The sequence below is a fragment of the Nipponia nippon genome, unplaced genomic scaffold (genome assembly GCF_047370975.1).
Source record: "Nipponia nippon isolate SJK-2023a ecotype South Korea unplaced genomic scaffold, ASM4737097v1 scaffold_3, whole genome shotgun sequence".
Taxonomy (NCBI): Eukaryota; Metazoa; Chordata; class Aves; order Pelecaniformes; family Threskiornithidae; genus Nipponia; species Nipponia nippon.
The window spans coordinates 105,663,227-105,683,751 of record NW_028262347.1 but is presented as its reverse complement, the minus strand read 5'-3'; the positions used below and the strand labels follow the sequence as shown (position 1 = coordinate 105,683,751).

At 43.9% G+C, this 20,525-nt stretch overlaps 2 protein-coding genes across 4 annotated transcripts in view; both read left to right on the top strand.

Moving 5' to 3' along the window:
* Window positions 1–6,617, top strand: part of ANTXRL (ANTXR like) — a 76,061-nt gene extending 69,444 nt beyond the window's left edge. Inside the window, exon 19 of the transcript XR_015706486.1 lies at window positions 6,538–6,617. The gene's annotated coding sequence lies outside the window, so the exon portion shown is untranslated. The remainder of the gene's footprint in view (window positions 1–6,537) is intronic.
* LOC104013294 (annexin A8-like protein 1) lies at window positions 2,904–19,832 on the top strand. 3 transcript variants are annotated; one of them, XM_087765730.1, is made up of 14 exons: window positions 2,904–3,058; window positions 6,538–6,617; window positions 6,736–6,782; window positions 10,300–10,390; window positions 10,658–10,752; window positions 11,959–12,072; window positions 12,921–13,011; window positions 13,662–13,741; window positions 14,332–14,391; window positions 14,910–15,003; window positions 16,709–16,804; window positions 17,052–17,110; window positions 17,971–18,093; window positions 19,446–19,832. In XM_087765730.1, the coding sequence occupies exons 3-14, from the start codon at window positions 6,762–6,764 to the stop codon at window positions 19,500–19,502; spliced, it is 981 nt and encodes a 326-aa protein (XP_087621856.1). In that variant the 5' UTR covers window positions 2,904–3,058; window positions 6,538–6,617; window positions 6,736–6,761; the 3' UTR covers window positions 19,503–19,832. The 3 variants fall into 3 exon arrangements, with proteins under 3 accessions (XP_087621856.1, XP_087621855.1, XP_009464058.1); XM_087765729.1 differs by having other exon boundaries at window positions 2,905–3,058; window positions 6,733–6,782; XM_009465783.2 differs by lacking the exon at window positions 2,904–3,058 and having other exon boundaries at window positions 6,528–6,617; window positions 6,733–6,782.
* Window positions 19,833–20,525: the final 693 nt, after the last annotated feature.

Here is a 20,525-nt window from a genome sequence, read left to right as displayed (position 1 = left end):
TTATGGTGTTTGTCTTCCCAAGTAACCATTACATGTGATGGAGCCCTGCTTTCCTGGAGATGGCTGAACATCTGCCTGCTGATGGGAAGTAGTGAATGAATTCCTTGGTTTGCTTTGCTTGCATGCATGGCTTTTGCTTTACTTATTAAACTGTTTTTATCTCAACCCATGAGTTTTCTCACTTTTACTCTTCCGAGTCTCTCCCCCGTCCCACCGGGGAGGAGTGAGCGAGCGGCTGTGTGGTGCTTAGTTGCCAGCTGGGGTTAAACCGTGACACGTCTCTGCCTCTGTTTTCCTTTGTCAAGATTTTGAGACACAAATGCCTTTGCTATGTCCATCAAGACATCTGAATGCACACAAATAGAGGTCTGGATACCAACTGCAGTGTTGCTGCTGCAACTGGCATGGCCACACTGACTTCAGTAGCATCACTGCAATTCTGCAGCAGTGGGAAGGGAACCAAAGTCAACCAAAAGGCCATGGGTCTGGCTCAGCACTCGCTGAAATCATTGGGAGACTTTCCACCAGTTTTACAGGTGTCAGAGGAACACAGAGAAACGTCTGCACCCAATGGAGAAGTTCTTCCTCGTTATCAGGAAGTTTCTTTTGATGACAGTGTCATGATAACATCTTGCCCTAAGAGTCTGTGAGCTCTTTAAACCAGTGATTGCTCAGGGCCATGGTCTGAAGTGTTTTAGGCCCTTGGTACTAGCAGCCAGACAGTACTACTATGCAATGTTCCCAGATTGTGCTATTGAGCAATTACAAGCCATCATTCCTAGCCTAGCTGAATGAGTAGCATCTCAAGGAGCCTGCTCCAGGATGCTGTTTTCAGTGTAGCCAACTCTGGGCTGGAATATGGCCACTTCAAAGCTCAAGGCAAATCTAACTGTAGAGAAGAATGTGAAAAAGAACACCAAATGCAATCATAATGAGATATACAAGCAGACAAGGAGTCAATGCCAAAGCTGGATGTTCCCTGAAGCACTAGTATTACCTCTAATTTTACCAGGAAAACAGAAGTGACACCATGTTCTCCTGTTTTTTAACCTTAACCTCCTTCAGCACAGATCACTCCACAGTGCTTGAACTCAGTGTGGATCTCGAGTCATCCAGATGCAGCTGCTACTTTTGGGGCAGTACTGCATGACCAGCATCAGGGTGAGCCTGTGACAGGGGCTGCTGGCTCAATTCCTGCTGCAGAGTAGTCAGGGCTGCAAGTCAGTAGGGGCTACAAAGGATGGCATTAGGTGGTGGCCCCTTGTCCCAGCTGTGTCCAGCCTACCCCAGCCCTCAGCAGGACAGCAGGATTTCTGAAGAGTTATTATTGTCTTCTGTCCCTAACCAAAGGCTTCTGTCTCCTCTCTGAGCTAGGTAGCGTGTGATTTGTGGCTATTGGCTGTATAATGATGTTGATAGATACCTTGGCTGATCAGAAAGGCTGGATACCTAGATTCTATGCCATGCTAGCAGCGTAGTAAACATGCTATTTTTCTACCCTTAGTAAAAGCAATTTATGTCTCCATCGCTACTACTGAGTGTGTAAAAGCTGGAGAAAAGCGTATCTTACCAAGAAAGGCTGTCCAACATGCCAATCAATGCAAGCAGTAAAGGGTATGCTGCCTCGCTACAAACAGCTGGACTTCAGACACATCCAGGGACGACTTGTCTTCTCCCTTAGGCTGCTCTGTATAAGTCTGTCTCCATCACAGGGTCATTTCAAGCAGCAGGACTGTCTTTAACTAAGTACAGACACCTGTACTTATTCCATCAAGGACTACACAAAAAACAACCCCCATAGAGGTAGGTGGGGACATGCACAAAATATTTCACATGCAAGCATCCAAAGGCTTCCGAATGCTGCCTACCACCCACTGCTGGCATGTGAACTTCTGGCATCTGTCATGTCCCCATCAGACCCAAGTGAGCTGCTTTTGCCCATTTTGAATCAGAGGGTGCTTTCTTTCTTGGCCTTTGGGGTTAAACAAGAGCAGCAATTGCCTGCTTTGTGTGCGAAACGGTTGTTACAGTGACTGGGAGGAATTCCTTGGCACCAGCACTAGCGCAAGAAAGGAATGAGCAGAAAAATGCTCAGCCAGAGTCAGCCAGAAGCAGAGCAGAGCCAGAGCAAGCCAAGGGGACGTGCTCTGCTGTGTTGATGGTAGTGCCTCGCCCTGGCTCTTCCAGCAGCAGCAGAGGGGCCCTGTGCAGCAAAGGTGCTCTGGAAAGGCAAACACACCCTTCACTAACGCGTGCAAACCTCTGTGCAGGGTCCCCTGCAGCACTGGCTGTCCCCACTGACCCCAGGGCTCGTCCTCCTGAGCTATGAAGGTGCTGAGGGGAATCAAGCCCTGAGTTTTTACTTTATTGCTGCTTCTGTGATTGAACATATAGACAACAACATATAGAAATGAATTTTCTCTTATAATACTTGGCACAAAGCTGCTTGCGATAATAAAGGAAACTTGGAAAATTAAGCTGCGGTAGCGATTTTCAAATGGAAATGATCCCATTTTGGGGTCATTTTCACTGTGAAAGATGGTTCAAAGGCACAAGAGGAAAGGGCAGGGTGAGCACTGAGCTGCCAGATATGTGAGTACAATTTTTTTAGGGTTTAGTGACTATATTTTTGCATTACAAATGCTCTCCTTACTCAAAACTGCTGCCTTCCCCATCTGTTCGTTTTCCCCAGCTCACACCTCTTTCATAAACAGACAGTAACTTATTGTTTGGATTGGCTTGCTGGCAAATTTACACAGCTCTCCCATATAATGATCTGATTTCAGGTGGTGGTGAGCTGATTGGTAGGTGTAAGGGCATTTACTCTTAAGAATTGTGAGGGCATTCAGCTGCTTGTCTCTATTTAAGTAGCGATAAACAGGAAGAAAAGGAAAAAAAAAAAGGGGGGGAGTAGTAGAAGGTAGTGCCCGGTCTCTGGACCTTTTGCACACTGGCTTAAAATCTTGAGGATGAAATTAGTGCAGTTTGCACAGTGAGAGAGTGCAAGCCTGTCTACAAACACAGCAGCTGTTGGGGCAAGAGACTAAGTCACTGGAAGGTAGGGCGAAGTGTTGTCAATAATGGATGTAGAGCTAAAAGACTTATAAGTAAGGGGGTTATGTCCAGACCTGGAAATGAGACTGGTGATTTCTTTTATGTATAAAAGAAAATTCTGCAGTTTGCTGAACTGTCTCCTCATCAGAGCTACAGTTCTACATGGTATTACTTACGGACTGGATTAGAGAAAGTTATTAAGCTTTTAGCCTTGTCACAGACTACTTCTTCCCTGTTTGGTCTGAGGGGTGAGCTCTGATTTCCTCAAATTTAAGAAGTTATGTTATATGATTCATCAGATTATTGCCTTGCATAAAAGTATCTGTGCGTTTGGTCTATTGTTTCCAGAATGATTCAGTGTGATTTCCAAGTTCCTGGCTGAAAAAAAACAAATACAAAATTCCCAATGGGCTTTGCTGTTCTTGTTAGGCTTGAAAAAGTTCTAATAGAAGTGAAAGCCATGGAGTAAGTGAAATTGCTGAGCAGTTGAGAACCTGGTTTCCATAAGCTTTCATGTTCCAAAGCAGTTTGTTCCTGGCCTGAAACTTTCCAGGCACAGGGCCAGGCTTTACAAACCTAAGATGGGAAAGGGGAGAAGGGGGCTGCCTCTGTACCCTAGAAGACTTCAGTTACCCTCATTCTAAATAAGAGCATCCTTTAGACTGCTCTCATTTGACCTAAAACAGAGCAGTCAGAGCTTAATGGGTGGTAAAAGCTTTTTGAAACAATGCCAGTAATGCACTGTTCTAAAGCCATCAGCACCTTTATTTCATGCCTTAAGTATTTTTGGGGGTTGAAAAAGGTTGAGCAAAATCCTGCTTGTGATTTCTTTTATAACTTTCCTTACACCGGTTGAGTATGTATCAGGGGCAGCTCCAATGTCACTGATTCAAGCTTGGAAAGTCCCAAGGGTGGAATCAAGAAAAGCAAAGTACCCTGGTAGCTTCTTCACTTTGCCTAGCTGAAAGTTGATTTGGACCAAATGGCTTAAAAACCCACAAACCAAACCTGATTATGGTGCACATCCTTTTTCTGCTGGAGGTTTCTGCCTAATCTTGCTGGGTGATGACAGGAACAGGGACTCTCTGGAAGCCTAGAGGAGGCCTGTGGATGAGGCTTGAAAAAGATTCACTGTGGAGACACTTTATGGGTGTCTGTACCCACAGCATGATTGACCCACTGCCCAGGTAACCATCTTGCAGATAGCAGAGAGATTACTATTTTGTGGGGTACCACAGCACCCCACAGTCCGAGTCAAATTCTAACCTCCTTAATATGATGTTGGGCAGAGTTTCTATTGACAATCTTGTTAGTGCATTTGGAGTTCACTTTCCAAAAAGGAGTGTTACCTGAGATGCAAAAATGATCTCTGGGGCGGGGTGGGGGGGTGAGACAGTGAGGCTTGGGAGAATCCATGCATCATCTTCTCCCCCTTTTCTGAAGTTTTGCATGTTCCTGAAGGTAATCACTGAGCTATATGTGAGGTTGTGCCTTACATAACTTACTAGTGCTGTAAAAGCTGTGTGTCTCTTTGGTACACAGTAGTAAAGTGCATGAACCATGGATAAGCTCACTCACGTGCACAGCATGTGTGTTAAGGGAGGGACAAGAAGTGTAGTGAAGATGAGTCTGTTCATGTCTAAAGCTGCTCAGTTTAACAGCATCTGCACAAGCAAAAGGGATATTGGACTGTAGTGTCTGCCTCCTGCTCCGCTGGCTTCTGAGTGCTGACTGCTCTGGTCTGTATTAAAACTGTGCAGCACTCCTCTGAGCCTTGCTGCAGGGTTCAGGTTCTCCAGACATTTCCTAGCCCATCCATGTTGATTTCTTAAAATCTAGCCAGTGTTTCTCTGCATTTAAGTCCCCTGTTGTGTCCCTTCGCAGCTTTTTTTAGTTCATGCTGGCAAGAATGACAACTTGGGCTTTCTCCCATTTTCTGTCTGGTTTGGTCTCTGCTCCCCTCTGTGACCTACAGCTGTTTGCGGTGACTCCATGATTTTCTGTTTAGAAGGGCCTCTTTGTCCTTGGAGTCCTCAAGAAAGCTGACCTCCATGGCAAGCTGACCCAATTAAATCCCAACACAGTGAAAAGGCATATGTAGCCAGCCAGGCACAGACTTTGGATCCAGCAAAAGCAAATTCACGCTGCTTGCGAATCCACCTTACCCCCAGGAGGAGGAGGAATGAAGGACCACTCATGAGCTCTCCTTGCTGCGTGCTGTTGATGAACCTGCCTCTCAAACATGGCTAGAAACCAAGCCTGTGCAGACCCTAGCGGCATGCTTGTTACGCCAAGGGCAATGCCTCCTCCTTTACAACTTGCCCTCGCCATATGATGGATGTGTGTGAGGCAGGAGCAGCTGGCACAGCTTGTTCTCTTGGGAACAGCCAGGGCAACTTCCCAGGCCGTGGGGGACCCTGCTGGGTTAAATGAAATAGCAGTGTGTGGGAAGGAAATGAGAGGTCCATGGTTGGATGTTTACCCAGCATCCCATGTGGGTTTGTAAATGTGAGAGGGGACAAAGGTCCTATATAGCAAGGGTTAAGATATAGCTGGTGGGAACATTTCCATCAGGGCAGCTTTCCATTTACAATAAATAAATAAATGCTGGCATGGTTGGGTTCTGACAAAAGTCTAGACAGGAAAATATTGCTACAACCATAAGATATTTCAGCTGATTTCACAGAAACATTTCTCCAAATTAAAGCATTAAGAGCTGTTCAGCTCTTTTTAAAACAAACACAAAAAGGAAATAAAAATATAACATTTCACACTCCACTCCTAAGCCTTAACATGTCACGGCAGCTAGTGCAAGCTCTATGACAACTTTGCTGGGGTGGGCATTACTGAAAGTTGTTAGCCTTAAATGTGCTGGTCCTATGTTAGCCTAGGGATGCTTCTTGACTCATGCCATGCAAGTCTAGGTACGAGATGGGGGGACGTCCCAAGTCTCTGTGCAGTCTGCTGCTTTATTGAGCTTTACTGTAAGATGTAGGACATGTAGGGTGTGGCTGTGTTTGTTCGTTGCTTTTTGTTTATTTTTTTAAAATAAGCTTTTTTGAAGGGAGGGAGGTAGAGGAGGGTTTGTTAAGTTTTTAGAGTCCTGTTTTGCTGTGTTCCAGACTGGTAGAGATAGAAAGAGTTGGTAATAATGAGTGGCTTATTCTCTTGTAGCAGAACTCACCGAGTCTTAGTGGAGTTTTATGCTGAGAAATTACCTGGTTGTAATTTGTATGTTGTGTCAGTGCCAGAGGCCAAAATGTTATTCGGGAAGGGTGCGTGTGGGGAGAAGCAGTGGAAAAATTACAATGAGCTTTAGTCAACGGGGTTGAATGTAGGGCTCCTCACAAGGGAAGCCTCGTTTACTAAGCAACTTGATCTCTCCCAGTGAGATCATACGTGAAGAAACAGGTTGAGTCACATCTGAGGGTGTTGCCCCATGGAATTTGTAGATAAGGATGGTTTATACCTGTGTGTTCCCAGCACAGAGAGGCCAGTTGCATTCTGCAGCTTCCAGAAGGAATAAGCCTCCTGAGGAGTACAGTTATTCCAATTTTCTTGTGGTAAGTTTATTGAAAAGAACTTTTATTTCTTTGTCTTCTCCCTCCACCCCCTTTAAATCTCAGTTTCCCTAACCATGAGGTGTGATATGTGTGGTTTTCTTGTTTTCTTCACCAGCAGACCCAGGTATCACTACTGAGACTGCAATGGCATGGTGGAAGGCCTGGGTAAGTACAGAAAATACTGAAGTAAGACACTTTGACTTATAAGTTGCATCAGGCACTGTGTGAAATGTTTCCCTTTAAAAATCAGCCAGACCTATTTACTGATTTTTCTGACTATAAAGTAGCTTTCAGCACTTCCAAAAACTTGATTAAGAAAGGTGTTAACAGGCTTTATGAAGAAGAGCAGACTCTCCCTAGTCCTTCAGTTGAGAGCGGTGCAGGGCGTGTTTGTGTGCCTTTGTACATGGGGAGACAGCACTGGGGAGCAGCACAGTAACACAGCTGAGGTCTGCATTAGGTCTGAAAGCTGCAGGCTCTTTATCCACTCCCTTCTCTTGTGTCAGTGAGTTCAGAGCATTGGCCTGTCCCTGTTTTGGTCCCCAGTTGTGCTGGCAGACTGTGGTCGTGGATGGAGATGTGGTCAAGCCACAGTGTCTTTTTCCTTAGTGGGTTTTTAATATTGCAATGACAATGTGGACTTGAACACCCTGTCTGTCTGCTAGGAGCCAGAAATGCTGTGTACGTTCTCTTTTAAACTCTTGTGGCTTTGGGAGGAATGTGGCAGGATGGGGGGATACCCGCGGGGTGCGCTGAGGCAGCCTCCAGGGTACGGCTCAGGCCAGGCGGGAGGCAGCTCTGGTGATGTGCACAGCTCTGTTGCCATCGATGGCAGCTCTCCCATTAGCCTGTGTAGAAGGCCAGGTTTACCCCTGGACTTTATCTCCAGGTACCTATAAGCCAAGGTCTACAGGAGACCTGCTGGAGCCATGCGATGGAGGAATACTGGTAAAGTCTTCTTTCCCAACCCAGTCCCCTGCCCAGCACCACTGCCAGCAGTGCACAGCCTTTCTCTTGACTGCTTTTGTGTCTTCTTTGTAAAGATTTGTGTCCCCCTTCCACCTTGTTGTGAAGAAGGCTTCATGTTTCAGCAGCCTGTGCAAGGGGTGAGCTGAGCAGCGGGCCTCAAAGAGGCCTCTGCTGCCCTGTGCCAGCAAAGGTGCCCAGGAAGCGCAGGAGAGCTGTCTTGCAGTGTATTATATTACCTCAGGTGCAACACATCATCAAGGAGTGAGAAACCACTTTGCACAGACATGACCATTTTTCAGCTTCTCAGTTATAATTTTGCAACAGAGGGGTGGGAACTGTAGAAACCAAACAAAACCAAACCAAACCAAAACACCTTGGGGGTTGGGAAATACCAAGCTAATTCCTACTTTCCTTCAGATAGGCAACTTTCCTGATCTCAAAACATATAATGATTTTTTTTTTTCCCCAGAAAGATTAAAATTGTAATCTTTCTTTCTATTGATCTCCTTCTGCCTCCCTATTTCCTCTTTGAAGTGTAGTACAGTAAAATGGACTTTTTCCAAAGCTTGGAGTAGCTCTGACTTGAATTTTTCCCTTTCTGCTGATCTGTTCCACCCACCCCTCCTCCCAAGCTGGAAATCTTTTTAAAAAACTTAGAGTGAGAAAAGGAGATGGAGAAAAGTCCTCGAAAGCTCCAGCGATCTCTTACCTGTTGGTATTGTAGGGGGTGGAGGCATGAAGAGAAGATGAGAGGGCAAAGGAAGGATAGCAGAAAATTGTTTTGATTTTTCCAAACCCTTCATAAAAAATAGAGTTCAAAAGCAAACAGAATGAAAAAATGTGAAACTTTTTCAGAAACGTTCCACTGAAAAAAAAAAAACAAACCAAACAGTAACTCCACCTATCCCCAAATTCCATCTTTTCAATAAACTGCTGTTTAGGTTTGAAAATATTTTGGTAGGAAAACTTTTAATTCCCTTCCCCTTCATTTATAGGTAAAACTTTTCAGATCATCAGCTGTAAGGTACACTGACTCCATTGTTTTTGGGCCAATTATTCATCTTCACATGAGCATTACACAGATACCTTGAGTAGTTTCAGTAGGATCAGCTAATCTGGGAAACAAGACCAAGCTGAACAGGGTTACTCTGGAAACCTGTTCTGATTGTGCCTGTGCTGGAACAATTAAATACATGGAGAATTAGGTGTATGAGTGAGTCACGAGTGTGCTATTGAGCCAGGATAGGCTGTAAATGTTTATTGGAATTAGTACCAAAAAAAAGACTATTGTTTAAGGTGTTTCTGCTGCCTCCAAATGAAAGCTCAGCTTTGCACTCCCTCTTTCTCTGAGTCACCAGGCACAGGTCCAGAGTGTTTCTTTTACATGAGCCCTTGTATGCAGCTAGAGAAGATTGTCTATCTTTTTCAGAGCAAAATCAGATGACTGAGTGTAACCTGCTTTCCAGGGCAGTTGTGATGGTGCTGGCTGACTTCACAGGGGAGCAGAAAAGGGAGTGCTTGCAATGGTCCTATCAGCCTATCCATACCTCCTGTTCCGGACTGATGACAAACCTTTGGGGGTGACAGTCTGTCATTGTTCTTTCTGCAGTGACAGCTTCACCACAGCCTTAAATTTGCTGCTCAGTAGTCATTGGGACTCAAAGCTGTATCTAGTGAGTGAGAAGTGTCCTTTTGACACTGTCTGCTCCCCAGCTGCTCTCTCTGCTGGGAGCAGGGTGTGGTAGCACAAGAGCCTGTCTCTGTGTTGGCCGTAAAGGAAACTTCTGCAAACTGAAGCCCTCTTCCAGATCTTCCTGAATGATGAACATACTGCCTCTCTTGATACTCATAATTGCCTCTTGCTTGTTTGTCACTGCTCCCAGAGCTTGGCTGGCAAAGAGGCCAGCATGCAAATATGTGCCATCTATATCCACCAGTAAAACGCTCAGCAAGGACACTTGAGCTGGTTTACCCAGAGCCAGCCTGAGCATCTGCGCAGCACAGTGTGGGCATGCTTCAGCTGTGGCACTAGGCTAGACCTGGCATTTCTTGACAGGCACTCCTGACCACACAGCCATTAATCTTCCAGCCTCTCATTAATGGGATTTCCATTAAGGGAATTAATTAATGAAGGAATTTCCACAAGCTTTTCTACCTGGCAAGGATCGCTTGAAGGCTTTTTCTCTCGGGAGGACTTGGATGAGACTCTAGGAGAAGAGGGGTAGAGCCCTCTTTAGCACAGGAGATAAGAGCAGTGGGGATTTGCAGCATAGCAGGGGGCTGCTGGGTGGCACTTGGTGGTCCATGTTATGCAAGTCAGATGGGACAACCATAGTGATTCCTTCTGGTCTGTAAGCTCTGATTTGAGGGTGCTTTTCATCTGACTCTGAGGCCACCTCCACTGAAACAATCCATCAAGTCATACTGATATCCTTAGTTTGATATTAACCATATCTCTGCAAGTAAATTTGTGAGAATATGGCTTTGCACTTCATGTTTCTGCCAGGAGCCAAAGGCTGGTAGAGACAGTTGGAGGCAGGAAACTTGCGTTCTTTTTGGAGCTCTGCTGAGACATTTTGAACCAATCCCTCCACTCTTCTGTACCTTCCCCATGTGTAGGCAATGAATAATACTAATTTACTTTCCAAAATACTTTTTCTTCAGCTGATGAAAAGCAGTGGTGAAAAGTCCCGTATTTTTCTTCTTCTTTCAGAGTGAAGCAGAGGGCAAGTCAGTGACAGGCGCTTTAAACTTTGACCCCACACCTGATGCTCAGACTCTGTACAAGGCCATGAAAGGGCTTGGTGAGTTGACTCCAATCACATGTGTAAATTCTATGTTCTGCTTCTAACTGCCAAGTTGAAAGCCATTCCTTAAGAAAATTGCAGCCAGAGATACCATTTTTTTAATGTGGAAAATTAAAAATTAAAGTTTCCTCAATAGGTACTTAAACTTCGACATCATGAAGGCAATGAACTAGGGAAGGTTGTCTGAATACTTGAATTGGGATTTTGGACTAGTCTCAACTTATTCTGTGTACTGTGTTTATGGTTTATTGTTGTTCTCCACAGGAACTGATGAACAAGCTATAATTGATGTCCTAACCAAGAGGAGCAATATGCAGCGTCAACAGATTGCCAAATCATTCAAAGGACAGTTTGGAAATGTTCGTCCAAAACAAAGTCATATTCAGTCACTGTTTCATTGCATGCAGGATGTAGTAAATGGGTGTACAGTTCATCCTTCAAGCATGGTGTAAACAATATGCAGGTCTTCCGCAAATAAGTAGATTAATATTTATTTATAAGGCCTGAGGTGAATGTGTGAAGTTAATTTTTGGTTGGAAAAACTGGTTTCCCTCCAAAGATTGTAATTTTTTTGGTAAAATGCGTTTTGACCAGAAATAGTTTTTAGAAATCTATTTTAACTTAAAGTTTAACTTCTTATTGCTTTTGAAGCTGTAATGAAAATTGGTACCTTTCTAAGTGACATTTTGAGCAAAATATTGGTTTGGTTTGGGGCCCTTTTAAATGCCAAAGAAAGTTCAATTTAAAGACTTATTTAATTACATTTGTTTGGAAATTCTGAAAATGAAAACAAACTGAGGTTATTGACAACCATGTTTTTCTGTGGCTATCTTTCTGTCTTTGATAAATTCTTTTACTGGGAAAACTCTTCTACCAGCTGTACTCTGGAGCTAGTTGTCTGAGAATCACAGTTAGAGGGAGAAAGAAGGAAGCATATTGGGAAAGAGCAATATAGGCTCTCAGACCCTTGCTGGAAGGGGGACTGCTATGCAAGGGCCAAAAAAAGGAAGCAAAGGCGGGGGGGGGAGCGGGGGGGGGTGAGTATGGGACAATGAATAGAGTGCTTGCATCCCACCAAAACAGGGTGAGTCATACCCTAAAAAACCTGCATTATAGTGAAAGGAAAGTTTGAAGTTTATTTTCAGACAGACTGCATGCCTGATTCTGCAATGATTCTGTCCTGGGTGCATGTTTATATGCAGGCTTTGGGAACTGGCTCTGTCTGAAGCTACATTCCTTGCTCAGTTGAAGGTCTTCAGCTGCCTGGTTCTGCTCACTGAATAAAGCAGGGCAGAAGAAGCTTTTTATCATCCCTATTCTGCTGCAGAATTAATTAGTACCTGGGAGAAGCTTGAGTAATGGGACAACAGGGAATGTAGAAGGACCTAGACAAATCCTATTTTGGAGCTAGGTGCCTTTTTCAGTCCCAGGACCTTTTCTAATAACCTATCAACACAACACTGTCGTTCAGCTTCATTGCTGTAGGCCATGGGGATGGATAAAGCACTAGACAGTAAGAGAGTCTCTGAGGCTTTTTATGTAACTGTGTGGTACGTGTTTAACAGGATTTGATTGAAAGCCTGAAGTCTGAACTGAGTGGCAACTTTGAGAGGCTCATTGTAGCTCTCATGTACTCCCCATTCAAGTATGATGCCAAGGAGCTCCATGATGCCATGAAGGTAAGCGAACTGCACGCTGATATTTAAGTAGCAGCATGGATCCAGTGTTAACTTCCTGTAACTGTTCTTATTAACACAACTGGAAGTAACTGGACTGTTACATGATTAAGTTTGTTATTAGCAGCAGCCTCTGAGAAATAGTTAATTTTGCAGTTAATGCATATCTGGGGGAAAATACTGCTTTAGTATTTAGGGGTGTATGAGAGTTTCTGTACATACATGTCTCAGAGCCTAGGGATGGCGAGAGCAAAACTAAACTCAGCTTTGGCAAGGAATGAACACCAACAGATGACGGTTTTCAGTTAAACATCTCTCTGCTGCCTTCTGCAGTGCCTCTCGTGAATGGAGCTCAATGACACAAAGCTACTGCCCTGATGCCCCACCTGAGATGTGAAACCTTTAAGAAATAAAGGAGTGGTGGTATGGGGGCCAGGCTGCGGTTGGCTGGGATCCTACCTATTGATACAGTATCTTTTCAAGTTTCAGATGCAGAGAGGTCTATTAAAATGATACAAAGATAGACTGGCTAGGCAAACACTGGTCTCCCCACATCCCTCTAACACTGTCTGTCATGAAAGCTCCAGATCCAGAAGTGCATTGCAGAAGTGCAGGTTTATATAAAATCATCCTTTACGAATTAGGCACCTCAGTAAAAGAAACCGTGTTCAAACGAAACATGCTTTGTGTCTCCAGCTTTCGTTCTGACAGTTTCTCACAGCTCAGCATGCAGCCTAACACTTTGCTACCGTCCAACTCCTCACTTCACCATACTTCTCTGGCAATAAATTACAATCCATGACTAGATGCCTTTCTCCACCTTCATTTCTCCACTATGTTTTCTATTAAAGGGTGTAGGAACAAATGAAGATGTTATCATAGAGATCCTGGCATCCCGGACAAAAGCGCAGATCAAAGAGATAATCAAGGCGTACAAAGAAGGTAAAGTGCCTGGGGCTCTGATTTGTGTGGTCAGAGCAATGTGTGACTGCCTGATTGCACAGCAGGAACGGTGTTACCAACTAGCATTGTCAGCAGGAAAATGAGATTTTTTAAAAGCAAGAAGGTGCAACCTAACTCTGCTTTCAGCCTGGCAAACGGAACATGGCTATGTTGAGAGAATCTAAAAATCCGTTTCTAACTCTCTAGCTAGACGAAAAGGTCAGCAAATCACAAATTTGATTCAGCTTGGCCACATAGGCTATTTTCAGAATGCAAACAAAATTATAGCTATGCGCTTTGCATTTTTCTTCCCCTTAAATACACTCTAGATGGGAATTTATCAAATATGTATTTGTAAATATTTGGTATCTTTTTGGTCCCTTAAACTATATGTCTAACATTAGCTCTGTGTTTATCCCTTGGACATCAGTGGAGCTAGTGACTCAGTCAGATGCAAATGCTGAGCTGGGTATCGCTGAGGGTGTGAGCTGATCTCAGCCCTGTGGGTTTTGTTTTGTTTTGTTTTTTTTTCCCTAGTGGCCTTCTTGACTAGTGTCAGGCTATTGTGTGTTCTTGGGTGACTGGTAATATCCTGACTATATCACCCAAATAACAAATCCTTCCCTTGTCCTTCTCTTTCCCTTGGGTAGAATATGGTTCTGATCTGGAAGAAGATATAAAATCGGAAACAAGTGGCTACTTTGAACAGATTCTGGTTTGCCTTCTTCAGGTAATGCTAGAGAAGAGAAATGAGGGTATAAAGATCTTCATGTTTTTCTCTTCCTTTTTGGAGAAGACATGCAATAGAAGAGGCAATACAGTCATGATCATCAGATAAACTGCAGAGACAAACATGTCACTTGGACTGGATCTGTGTTTCAGCTTCAACGTGACTGAAGCAGGGAAACGCCCTCCCTTAGCAGCAGTAAGAGAGATGGGAACTTACAGCCAGCTCTGCTACAGGGAGACACCTCAATTTTACATATGTGTAAAGCCACTGAACTCTACAAGGGTCTTAGAGAACAGTGCCCCTCAACTATGATTCACTGCTCTTCCAGGGCCTGTCCCCTCAATGCTGAGTGCATTTGAATGCATTTATGCTATCACATTTTATGAATTTTCCTGCCTAGCAGAAGAATAACTTCTTTGCCTTTCAGTGAAGGACTTGGCACTTGTGCTGTCTGAAACATTACTGCTTGAGTACTCTGCTGAAATAGATAGCTGAGAAGGATAATTGATCTTTGCCCAGAATGTATGCTGTGATCCTTATATATGGAAGAATCTTCATGAGACAAAACGGTTACGTTTTTCTTCTCATAGGGTGAGAGGGACAATGCCACTCTCTACGTGGACACAGCACTGGCTCTCCAGGATGCAGAGGTACTCTCAAATGCCTGTGATCAATGATATGCCTGCATCCCACCTGTCTTGAAATTTAGAGTGCTTCAGTGGGCAGCAGAGACCTGGTCAGCAGAGGGTTGGAGCCACAAGTTTGGGGAGGGGTGGCCTTCAAGGGGAAGTAACTTGGGATTCTTCAATTTTGCCTGCACTGCTGAGCCTTGCTGTTCCAAAGAGGAGTGATGAGAGCTGGGCTTGGGCTCAGCTGTTTTTGATACGTGAAAGTATATGGGTATGGTGGAGTGGGACAGCAAAGAATGGGGAAGAAACCTCAAGAGCATTGTTGGCTGCTCCAGGTGCTGCAGGAGGGCTGGAAAAGGTGAAGATAGTGGCTGCTCCAATTTGACTACAATACACAGTCAAGGGGTTTCATAACCAACCATTCTAGGAGAGTCTAGTTCACACAGTGTTTTAAGTTACTTCATACTCCTTTACCCTAGCAGTGCCTTAACCCAAACTCTGTTCCTTTACCAGCTGCACAATTGTGTGTTCAATTACAGGCGCTCTATGCTGCTGGGGAGAAGATACGGGGCACTGATGAGATACAGTTCATCACCATCTTGTGCACAAGGAGTGCCACACACTTGCTGAAAGGTATGGAGCAGAGCCCATACTCCCAAGCCTCTGAAATGAGAGATCACTCTATACAAAAAGAAGAGGGAGGGCTATAGATGGGAGAGATGGGTGGTCAGAAATAAGTACCTGAGTCTGTCTCCTAATGCTTGATCACTCAGTGACCACAGAGAGAGAGAGAGAGCAGGAGCGAGAGAGAGAGTGTCCCTTTCTAACCAGGTAGGAGCATGCAGTGGACAGATCCATTACTTCTTGGATATGGGTTCCTCTGGGAAAAGATCACTGAAAAAGTAGCTCGTTATTCAGTGCTGGAGAATCATGGGGTGCACCCTGCATTTCTGCCCAGGTTCTTCTGAGGGCATCAGAGGCTGCAGGGAAGGAAAAGACTAACCCAGCTGCAGCTAAGGGAGCCCTCAGCTCCTCACTGCCCTGTGCAGCAGAGACCTGGCCTTGTCACCTCAAGACTTTTGAGGTAGTCCAAGGCTCTGACAGATTTTGTTATGTTGGCTGAATCTAAGCATATCAAGTACTGTGTAAATCAGCTGGACCTAAACTGATAAATTTACTTGTGATAAATTAGGTATGCCTGAGGTTTTTCAAGCTGAGATCTTCTGAGGCTGTTTTCTAGGCCCTGGAGGCCAGCTCCCCCTTGTGTTTCAAATTTAATCTCCCAGCATCACCTAGAAAACAAAAAAAAAAGTGGTCTCTAGTCTTTGGCTATGTCTGCCTTTAAGAACTGAATTTCAACTAGTCGTTGTCAGGATGAAACCAATCTTTGGGACTTAGTGTATCGCTAGGCAAGTTATTTCCTCTGTGCTACAGCAGCCTGTAACTGTTTATCTTTAAAACTTGACTGTAGTTGTTGCAGTTAACTTTTTTTTTTCTTTTTTAATATGGACAGTAGGCCTGAGTTGAGGAGGTTGTATCCATCTGTCTATTCTGTGGTATTGCCTTTTCCCAAAGTATCTGTATTAATGTTTAGGTATCTGATCTTGAATGCTGAAAAAACTTCATTAACATGTCCATTGCATTACATAGCAGTTTTCCTTCTTTGTTAGTCTGAAAGCTAGGAATCAAAACTGAGATCTGTAATTCTGAACCCTGGAGTATCCAGAGTGTATAAGGTGAACAACTCTGTTGCTGAGCTTTTGTTAATGTGGGAGTTCAAATATCTTGGAATCCGCACCTGTGTTTTGCTCATCTTTTCTAAGTTGTTTTTTTTTAAATTGTATTTGAAATAGTAAGTTTTCCTAAACTGTTGTCATAATTTAAAAGTCCAAGGGCCATGAGCAGCATAGTCCTGGATTTAATTTTATTTGATTTCGGCTCCTGAAGCTAGTGACATCAGCAAACACAAAACCAAATGATAGAGTTGTGCCTCACCTTCTGTCATCTGCTTCATTTCTGTAGTTAAAGACAGTGATGAAGGGTCAGATTTCCAAATGAATATGAGGTGACTGAACTTGCATTTTTAAATGAAGGCAAGGAATTAAGACCCATGGATGGTTTGGGTTTTTGTGAATATTGCCATCCATTTTTGTAGCTGATTTCTGATTTCTGGGCTCGACTAAAGCCTCCTGAAGTTGGTGCAAATGTGGCCATCGCTTTAGCAGGATTTGCGTTTTCATATCGCCGCACAAGCAATACCTGTAAATATTGGGCACAAAATGCCTGAGCAGTTGCTTGGTAAAAAAAAAAAATCTAAAGTTCTCTGTGTTTCAAACAGTGTTTGAAGAATACCAGAAACTGGCTGGTAAGAGCATAGAAGACTCTATCAAGAGTGAAGCTCATGGTTCACTTGAGGATGCCATGCTGGCTATTGGTAAGAGTGGCTACGTTTCCCTTTCTTCTGTCTGAGTCTGCTGCCTTTTCTCCTGCAGCAGTTGACTGTTATGGGATGGATCTACTTTATAAAGGTATCTGGTAGGAAGTAAAGGGTACTTCTTAGTTAAGATAAACTCAGATCCCAGGGGTACACTGAATTCATGGAAAGCATGTTCAGTCTCTGTTACCTGCTGCCCTGGACTGGAATTACCATTGCTTCTTACTAAGTCTTTTTGTACGCCTAGTGAAATGCACCAGGAACATCCATTGCTACTTTGCAGAGAGGCTGTACCATGCTTTAAAGGTAAGACTCTTCATTGTAACATACTTGTTTTCATACTGGACTTAACTTTTAACCTGGTTTCCACCAATTCAAATTAGAAGAGCCAAGGTTTTGGTGAAATCCAGCAAGTTTAGTGCTATTGTTGCAAGTAATAGCAGAATCCCTTCAAACACCTTGGGCAGAAAAGTACCCTTCAAGCTTGAGATACCAAGGGAGCCTGGCTTTTCTGACTTAGGAGTCTGCAAGGAGCCCAGTCCCACCTTCTGGAACATGGACAAAACTTCTGGAAGATGCTTTTCTAGGAGTTTGATCATGGTGGAGTTTTGCCCATAATGTTAACTTAATGGACTGAACCACAATATTTTCTTTTTAGGAAGCGATTCTCTCAATGGCAGTATAAAATGAAAGAGTTCCAAATGGGGGCACGTAAGGCATCTGCAGATTGTGCCCCTGTAACTCTTAAGGGATATGTAAAAGATGTCAGCTCTCCCAACTTTGTGGAAAGCCGAGTGATTTATTTTTGTTATCAATGTGATCTTAATTTTCCTGTGAGTGATTAAACAATATCGGTTGAAGCCAAGTGTTGTATGGGTGGTGCTGCAAAAGGACAATATGTATTCAGTGTACACTTCCAACTCTGTTTGCTTTTGCATTTGACATGTGCAAAGACTTAGAGCACACTTCCATGGTGGGATTGTGGTATTGACAGCGGTCCCTGGGAGCGGGGCAGAGGATGGCCCTCCAGAAAGAGAAGCAGATATGCTGCAGAACATGTGCCAAGTGATGTTTGAAAACTGACTTCTCCTGTCCTGGACCAGTTTGCAATAGCTTATCCCTTGAAGACCCACTAACACCACAGACTGATACATCTGTTATTTCAGGGGGCTGGCACCCGTGATGGGACTCTTATAAGGGTGATCGTTTCTCGAAGTGAAGTTGACTTAAATCTTATAAAGGCTGAATTCAAGCATATTGCAGGAAAGTCTCTCTCCAGTATGATTCTGGTAAGCAGCATCTTGATATGATGGTTCTTAGCCATCACATACATTCCTAACCTGCTTTGTAAGATGCTTCCATGTTTTTTTTCAGTAAAAATGTCATTTCTGCAAAGACCATAGCTCTCCTTCATTAGGCCTATTAACAATCAGCTCCTTCAGAGACATATATGCCTGAACGGTGAGTTAGATTGTATGCTCTATAAGTGACTCAGGCAAAGCCAAACCTGAGGAGAGACAGGTTTTCCACGGACCAGACTCTGTATCCTTGCACTTTATGATCTCCTAGATGAATCTAGATTCATTTAATCCTCCCTGTTACACCTTTCCCACACTGCTGTGCTATTTTGTCCTCTCTCTCTGCTGTCCTTAACTACTTCAAGCCAGTGCCATATAACTCAAAACAGTGGTGGGGTTTTTTTGTTTTGTTTTCTTTTTGTTGTTGTTTTTTTGTGGTGGTGTTTTGTTTGTTTGTTTTTTTAACTGACTTCTCCCAGATGAAGGAGTGGTCTATACTGTGGTGAGATAGGTTTAGAAACTGAACCTTGTCAAAGCTTATTGCAGCTTTTGAGGTTTGTGTCTCAGCTCTGAGTGAATGACCCTCCCCTGTTAGGGCTGAAATGCTGGGTTTTACTATTTGTCCTAAGGACTCTGGGACATTCCTTTCCCCCAGTGCAAATGGCACAGAAGTCCTATCCTTAGCAGTCCCCATGGGAAGTCTGGTTCTGTAATGTAGGCCCTTCTAATTGACACTGTCAGTGTCTGTCATGATGATTAATGATCAGTCTTCAAGGTTCTGTACAGAATATTCATTCCTTCTGAGAAGCGGAACTGATTCTACACCTGTCGTCACAAAACATTCAAAGGGAGCAAATTTTTTATCTAGTGATTATTCTCTGTAGTGCTTCTCTAGATCAAAATGACCGTATTTGTGGCTTTTTTAAAAAATGTCATGTGTCAGGGCTAACTATACTGCCCTTTCCCTTCCTGTAGGGGAGAGAATGCTACATAAATATCCAGGGACATAAAATCTGAACACCACAGGGTTGGTTGCTCTCGTTTGTCCAGACTTTGTGCTGCTCTGTGGGATGGAGCCATGATCAATTGTTCACCTGCATTCCAAAGAAAAGAATTGGACTTAATACATGTTATTTCAGGTGGCAGCTACAAGCCTCATTTCTCTGTTCACTTTTGATGGTGTGTCAGCTGGCAGTAACTCTGCTGAAGTCTGGCTTGCTCTTTCCAAAGTGCTTTTCCTGTGTGGGCATATTCCACAGGCTGACAAAGTCAGCACTTGGAGCGTGCAGGGGAACTTCCACACTCACCTTTTTTTTTCTTTTTTTTTTTCTCTCTCCTGTCAGGATGACACCAGTGGTGATTACAAGACAGCCTTGCTGAGTCTCTGTGGCAGTGACTGACAAAATCTAGGAGGAAGATGCTGAAATGGATACAGAGGGAAAATTAACAGTGAACAAGGGTCTGAAAATGTACATGTAGAAAATCTTTCTATTGTTCCAAGTGGGGAGAAAAAGAAGACCAAATTAATCGTCGAGATTTCCAAAGCTCTCTGAAGGACGTAGTTGCTCATTACACATTAAAAGCTTTTCACTTCCCTAACCGTTTTTCAAACACAAGTGGGAACGTTTCTTTTATGTTTCCATTTTGTTCTGTGCAATTTCCTTTCTCTTTTAATGCACTGTGAAAGGTGGCACTGAGACATGAAATTAAAAGCTTTTTTGAGACATTGAGCCCTCTGTGTTTCACAAGTCTGAACAACCCTACCAAGCTTTGGCTGTCCTGAAGCCTTGCTAAGTTCACTAGGACAAGCTGGTACAGCACCGACCATTTGATGCTAGCAGGATGGGTCTGGAAGGAGTCCCAGATATGAATGGGTCTTTAGGGCATGGGTCAGAATGGAGAATTCGGTCCTAGGGGGGCTGGTTTAGCAGCCTTATCTGCATAACTTCAGTGGGGGCTCCCCAAGGAGCAGGGAATGACAGAGACAAACTGGCTATAAGCATGTGAAAATTGAAAGATGTGTGCTTGATTTCCTTCTTGCTTGTGTGAATGTCTGCAGGGGCAGACCAGCAAGTTCGGGGAGTGACATCAATGTCAGACAGTGGGGAAATAAAAACTGGGGCGGATGATTCGGTTTTGGTGAATATAGGATATCCTGCTCTTGGGAGCAGACCTGTTTCTGCTCCTAGTTTCACAGTAACTTCTCAGAGGTCAGTGGACTCCTTTGGAAATTCCCCCCACCTCCATGACTGCCCCAACAGCTTGCTGAGTAAGGCCCCAGATTTGGACAGTGATACAGAGGGAACAGGATGAAATGCTTTGAGCAGCTCAGGTCTGCCTTGACCAATGATTCTCCACACTTAAAGCAACTCATTTAGATCTGTAATTACTAAAAGCCATTGTGTTTAGAGGAGTAGCTTTTC